Source organism: Postia placenta (genome assembly GCF_002117355.1).
Source record: "Postia placenta MAD-698-R-SB12 unplaced genomic scaffold POSPLAscaffold_34, whole genome shotgun sequence".
Taxonomy (NCBI): domain Eukaryota; kingdom Fungi; phylum Basidiomycota; class Agaricomycetes; order Polyporales; family Adustoporiaceae; genus Rhodonia; species Rhodonia placenta.
Window position 1 is genome coordinate 1 of NW_020169865.1, and position 7,117 is coordinate 7,117.

A 7,117-nucleotide genomic window follows, 5' to 3' on the forward strand; every position below is an offset into this window, starting at 1 on the left:
CCATGGCCATGGTTTCCCCCTTTTCTTGATATTCTGAAAGGACCACATGATAGCGTAGTTCAGGCCGATTGGTGGCAGCACGAATAAGATGCAGAAAGCGTGGATCTGCACCCATTAGCTGACAAAAGGGACGAAGAGTGTCTGGTGGCATGGTTGCAGTAAGATAAACCTTGGGAAATGTGAACTCTTGAACCACTGTAAGCATTTGCATCTTGGGTCGATAGTTGCCAGAGACCAAAGGTTCATGACTTTCATCAAAGATGAGCCGAGCAATGTTCTCTTGATGTAGTTTGATCCAACTATTTGATTGTTAAGTTAAATCTGAGTCCAAATTATAACAGACATACCCAATAAAGGTACTGGTTGCCAGTGATTCATATGAGGCAAAAAGCAAGCGTAGTTTGGGATTTGTGGGTGGAGCAGCTGAATTCCACTTGGCTGCCACAATTCTGGATGCAGCACTACGTCGAAGTTGATCATCAATCAATGGTAGAAAGGGAATCATGATGATGGTGATAAGCTTTGGCTCTGCCATCTTGCCAGGCACTTCCCAGGCTAGACTTTTACCACCACCAGTGGGCAAAACAACCATTAGGTTACAGTCCCGCTTGATGATGTAGAAAAGCATTTGCATTTGTGCCTCTGACTTGAATATAGCCTTTGAATCCTGACGAGCCCACTTGAGAAGACGTAACATCTGGTCTGGTTGAGGAGTAGCAAGCTTGAGATGTTCTCCAAGATGGGTATAGAAGAGTTTATCGTCAAGAAAGTAGTTAGGAGTGTTACTGGCAAGGGTATGGGTGATTGTGGTGGCCATTGCTGGCTGAACTTGAGTGGCGTATTCAAGGGATGCCTGAGAAAGATTTGCTGGTGGTGGAGATAGAATGGTGGAAATGGCATTGGAAACATGAATGAGTTGTGCAGGATGTTGAGGCTGGATAGCTTGTGGGGCATGAGTCTGCAATTGATGATCCAATATGTGATTGTTGTTATTGATAGGGGAAGGCATGGAAAGGCCATTGTTACCTTGAATCATAAACTATATCAGTAATAAAGTATAATAAGAAAGAAATAACACATACTGGTAGCACCAATTGATCCACTGACATGACTAGCAAATCCTTTAGCAAAGGCATTTGCTAACATGTCTTCAAGCTGATGCTTTAGGTTCCCCATCCCAATTGTAACTGCTCCATTAACCATGCCTTTAATTTCTTCCTTGAAATCACTAGTACAAAAGGTTGTTGGATCCATAGTGGTGGAGGATGTCCTTAATCGATGAAGAAGACGATGAGGAATTGGAGGCAAATTGGATCCCCATCCAAGTACATCATGCCAGGAGTCACATATGTCACGACTTTCCAGCATGGCATCTGTGGTAAGGAAAGGCAAAGACCCTACTTCACGAGCATAGGTGCGGCGTGCTTGACTAGTGCTATGATTGGCAAGAAGATCTCCAAGATTGTTGACAATGGTGTCTTGTTCACCAATGTATTCCCGTTGTATGGAAATAGCCATATGTCGCCAAGTGCGTAGATTAAGCGAAATACCCATAAAGCGAGCAGTATACTGTTCCATTAGAACAGAAAACTGACGAGAGGTGAGAACATGACCATGCTGACAGAACAGGAATTCATGATAGAGTGGTGTGGATTCTGAGTCATAAACCTGAGCAGCAAGTAAGGTTTCCAGTGGTCGAGCAATTAAGATATACCAATCCAATAACTTGGCAAGGCGAGGAGGACAAAGTGTCGGTACAAATGAAAGGTTGCCAGTGATATTGGTGGTTTTGACATGAATGTGAACCAACCATGTGCCACGATCCTTGTAGAGGTTACGAGGAATTTGACCATTGCGAATACGAGTTTCAACCAATTCAGTACCGCGAGGAGGAGGTGCTGGAAGCATATGACACAAGATGGCCAACTCTTCATTGATAATGGTGAATTCGGATAAAACAGCCATGATTCCACGATGGATCCAATGCAGCTTGCCATTATGTTCTACCTCACATATCTTGAAGTGAGGATGATCTTGAAGGATTTCTAGCAAAGGAAAAGATTTGGCAAGCAAGTTGGGCAACTCCATCCATCCATAGCCTAGATCACGATTGCTCATGTTCTCAGTTAGACTGTCTGAAACATTGATTGGAATGGTATGGCCATTCATGAGTTTGTTGATACGCGTTTCAATGTCAAGGGCGATGGCATTTAAGCCAAAGCGAAGGCGTGAGAGTTGAAGGTTATTACCATCACATGCCAGTTCAGTCATGTCGGATGACCATGTAATACGAGGAGCTGCTGCTGTGTTTTTGGCAATGGAAGATGCAAAATGCTGATGTTCGCGAACTGAATTATAGGGAGAGTTGACACCTTCCTTAAGGAACTGGGAGAATTGGACTGAGCATATACTAAGGAGTTTCAAGAATCAGTATGATCATCAGATTGAAACTTATATATACATACGTGATAAAGTTAGGACGAATATCAGTTGTTTGACATTCAGCTTCAAAGTTGCGATAGGCTTGTGTTAGATGGGTGATTCGCATTAGGTATTCCCATTCGGCCAGAAGAGGTGTGTATTCATTGGCATCTATAAAGCGACCATCTTCACGAACACTTGCCAAGGCAAGCCAGCAAAGTACAGGACATTTCCACTTGTCCACCTCAGTGAAAGCAAAGGGCTCGCCAATGAGGAAATACCATATAGTGTGAAATGCTGACAAGCTGGTCTTGTTATCCCTAAGACTATCATGAAGTGCTGTGATCAAGTCGACTTGTGTTTCCAGCAGAGGGAATTGGTATTTGCAGGGATGGCAATTATCAATAGAACGCATGATTGTTGCCAGAAAGCGAGTCATCATTTGACTATAGCGGTAAAGGGTACCACCACGATCACATTGATGCTTGGGGAGAGGTCGGAATGCTTCCCCATTGGATTCATCACTATATCAACATAACAGGGTGTTAGATACTTGAAGTGAAAACATACAATATTACACTTACATTGGACAATGAAGAATCATACGTCGAACCAAATATGGGGCCTTGGTAACATAGCTGTCATGAATCCATGTGATGTAGTGCCACACCCAATTTTCGAGTTCTTGAAGCACAGGTTCTTTGGCAGTAGGAAGTTGAGTGAATGATACCAGATCGCGGATGGCACGACGAGACTTTAACAAGTCCAACTCGTCAAGATAGTCAGCCCAACCAGTCATTTGAACAAGTGGTGTGAGATGGTGAGGATTTTGTGGCACAGGTTGAAAGACAGGTTCGATGGTTGGTAGAACGTCACGGATGAAAACCGAATAAGCAGTGTCAGAAGCCACATTGAGGAGCGAAGGATTGACTGTAAAGTATCGGCGAGGTACAGGATTGAAGAAGGTTTGAACTTTGACTTTGGTCCACTTCTTTTCTCCATGAGTTCGTGCTTCAGTAGGATGGTCCACTTTGTAATGATTGCGCATTGACTTTTGCTGAATGGCTGCATAGCAGCAATCAAAACACTCAAAGCCATCAAAAATGGCCAAACCTTCAACAGGAGGTTCTCCAAATTTAGGTAATGGGACAGAAGTTGGCGGGGTAACTGAATGAGCAAGCAGGAAGGTTGAGAGCAGTGTTGGGAAATTGGCAGGAAGAATTAGACGATGAGTTATGAGGTGGCCTTGTAGTGCTTCTGGGGACCAAGCAGTTTTACAACCGAGACATAGAATGACCTTATAATGAAGGTGATAGGCACAGTCAACCGAGTTTAAAAACTCATTATGAAGGAGGTATGAGGTTGCAGGATCTAGAGCATGCTTTGAGGATTGTGCTATATGATATAATTAATATCATTGGCAAGAATATAAAAAACAAAGGTACCTGTGACTTCAGCTAGAATTTGAGCATTATGACTTATATAGGAATCAATAATCATATCACCAGTGTGATCTGAAACAGGATTAGTAGAAGTAATAGGAAGTTCAGGACCATCCAGTATCATATGGTCTTCAGGATCCTATCACATTGATGAGAATGTATTAATAAATCAATTTAAAAAAGGACTTACAATAATAGTAAGCACAGAAGTATCAATACGGGCCACCTGTGAGTGGGACATGGGTGTAGGAGGTGAGTGTGATAATTGAGAGGCATGAGCCATTTCTGCATGATCTATCATTTCAGTGGCAGAACATGTTGAGAAATCACCACTAGGACAATGGATTAATTGAGATTGTAGATCACATGGTAACTCGCAAGGAGTGCCTAAATGGTGATGAGCAATTGAAAGATATAATAGGAAGATGGCATACCGTCATGTTCAGTTTGAACATAATCACAATGAACATCATTCATGTGAATTTTCTGAAGTCTGATAGAGGCAAATGACTCCTCGCATGACAGGGCTTCACAATGATATCTAACAATGATGAAAGTGATAAGAATGTGTTGGTTACTTAGGTGTAATACGAACTGGCGATCTGCAGGCATTAAGACTAATCAAAAGTTAGCAAGGCAAGATAGTTCAGTAAAACATGCATTTACAAACCCAAGTAATGTGTTTGGTGATAAAAATTTTGACTTTGGTGAATAGATGGTGGTGGTTAAGAGACAAGAAGCAATTCAAACTCAGATTCCGCTTTTTGGCTGATGTAATCATATTTAAACTCAGTTTAAATTGCTGACAAAGCAAATGATTCAAACTTGAAGTGCTTAGTTTGAAGTATAAACTATACAAGGGAATCCAAAAAACACTCATTAAATCCAGTTTGGATCTGCATTAAACCCAAAACCATGTAAAATAGCGCTTTCAACCTGGACTCAAACTCGAACTGGACCCATTTGGCAGATTTAGTCCAGATTCAGATTTAGTTTCAGAGCATGAAGATCCCAAACCTAAACTGAACTGAACAGTGTGTGTTAGAACATATTTGATCAGACAACGTGCCAGCACAAGATAACTTGCATTAGAGAATGTGATCATGAGGGTCATTATTAATAAAGTACGAAAGAGGCGGCTTACATGCTCATGAATATACATGCACAAGAAAGGCATAACAAGCGGCTCTGCAGTTCGAAAATGATGTGACGGAATCCAGACAAAGAGGTAGCAAGATTGTGAAGCAGGAATCAAACAGGAGACAAGTCTTGATCATACGATACGATAACGCCGCTCACCAGAGCAGCTACTAGAAGTGATGTATACAATACCGAAACCGAACATTCAGGTTTTATCTGCCATAATACCACCCCGGTGACCACGCTGAGAACGAGCAGACCTACGGTTGCCGATAGATTGAAATGTGGCTGACAAAGGTTGTGTCAACTCAGCGAAACAGAAGATAAGTAAACAGGACAACGTGCCAGATCTTTTGGCGGCGGCCGCGTCTGCAAGTCGGTTGCTGTCCCAGACGCATCTTCCGAGGACGAAAGTGGATGGTTCAGAACTGAGGACTCCGGGGTGATTGGGAACGGCATACCCTTGAGATTCCTTGTCGGCTCATCCTCGCCTGCAGCTGTCGCCCTATCACTGGCCGCATGCGATTCCGTGTCGCTGATGCTCGAGTCATCAGCGGTCCAAGGCAAGCGCCACCGCGTGAGTGGGTGAGATTCAGTGGCGTTGCCAGAAATCGATGATGCAGACAAGCCTACCTTCATGCTAGCAGCCATGGAGGCAGACCGTGACCGCAAGCGGCCTCTTGATGAGCTGCTGCGTTTTCGCCTCTGTCGTGGGCGCGTCGACTCCGCTGACAGGCTGCGCGGGCTAGGGGGCGTAACGAGGCCGCCACTATGGGTGAGCTTTCTGTTTCTGTTCAGAAAAGAATGTTGTTGCGCAGGCAGCGCAGCCAAAGTCCCGAGCATCGACTCGACCTTCGAAACGTTGCTGCCGACACCATCCTCGACAACCCGGATGCGCGTCTCCCACTTGTCTTTCACGCGGTGCAGGCGCTCCCGCTCCTCGGTCCACTCTTCCTGCACATTGCTCCATCGGCCTTCAACGTTCTTTTTCCACTCGTTCACCATTTCTGTCAGCGACTCCTGTTGGAACAACCGGTGCGAACGATGCGGGGCGCATTTGTCCACGGGCGTAGTGATGCCCATAAGGGACAATTGCGTGCGGTACGTACATTGCGCGGGGTCGTTATATACTACGATAGGGGCCTCCGGCCCCCGGCTACTCGCGCGCCCGAGCTTGTGAGCTCGTTCCTGACTGCGCGGGTCAGCGCGTTTCAACAACTCCCGCGTCCTCTGCTCGGCCTCCTGTGCTGCTGAGTCTGGGGGTTGTTCCGAGCGCATGGCCTCAGCTAGTTGCTCGGTTGCTTCTGTCTGCACCTGAACCTGTGAGCGAGTGTCATGCACAAGACTCTCCAGCGAGGCGACCTTCGACTCCAATAAGGAAATGGTCGACTGTGCGACTGAATGCTGCGCCTCAAGAGAGCGCGAGAGCTCAAGCGCAGATTCCAGTTGCTTCGAGAGTGTCATTAGCCGCTCGCTGATATTGTTGGGGACCCCAGCGGGAATAGGAGCTGGTGTGGCCGCAGGCGGAGGAGATGGCGACCGAGTGCGCTGTTGCGGCTCATATCTGCTGCGATCGTGGTCATGATCATAGTCGTCGTCAGACATACCCATTCCCGTTGGCTCTGGCGAACGGCACCCTGTCCTGCCGGTATTGCGACACCATCAGGTGTACGACCCAAGTGAGTGACTGCACATGCCCCGGGCAGACATACATATCATGCAGGGTATTCTCATTGAGCCATAGGAAGCACAGTGCAGGTGTGTATAGCATCCTGTCCGTGTGGCTGGGTGCATTAGGCTCTGGGTCTGGCGTGAAACCGTCGATGCTGTCGAGAAGCAAGCTGACGAGCAGCAGGACGTGGCCAGCGAAGTCTGCATATGGACGGGGCAGCGAGGCCACATGTAGCATATAGTTGCTGAAGCTGCACCAGCAGTATATATGCGGTGTCAGCAGCGCAAGCGCAGCCCACACACATGCATGCTCACGGGGGTCTGAGGTGTCATCATACGCGTCAATGCGGTGACATACACACATGTCAAGTAGCCAGTTGGTAGACCACTCGAGGGTGTCCGCGAGCGTGCGATGAGGGGGTGAGTGGGTTGTCAACAAGCAC

General features: G+C 46.2%; 2 protein-coding genes across 2 annotated transcripts; both read right to left on the bottom strand.

The window, feature by feature from the left end:
- Nucleotides 1-310: 310 nt before the first annotated feature.
- On the bottom strand, nucleotides 311-3,220 carry POSPLADRAFT_1161019 (hypothetical protein; the record flags this gene model as incomplete). The annotated part of the gene is made up of 4 exons (XM_024487636.1): nucleotides 311-1,039; nucleotides 1,108-2,410; nucleotides 2,466-2,945; nucleotides 3,006-3,220. 4 exons carry the CDS (start codon nucleotides 3,218-3,220, stop codon nucleotides 311-313), a joined length of 2,727 nt encoding a protein of 908 aa, XP_024332889.1.
- Nucleotides 3,221-5,306: 2,086 nt separating this feature from the next.
- On the bottom strand, nucleotides 5,307-6,912 carry POSPLADRAFT_1062972 (hypothetical protein; the record flags this gene model as incomplete). Its single annotated transcript, XM_024481579.1, has 2 exons — nucleotides 5,307-6,645; nucleotides 6,716-6,912. The coding sequence occupies 2 exons, from the start codon at nucleotides 6,910-6,912 to the stop codon at nucleotides 5,307-5,309; spliced, it is 1,536 nt and encodes a 511-aa protein (XP_024332890.1).
- Between the last annotated feature and the right edge of the window lie 205 nt (nucleotides 6,913-7,117).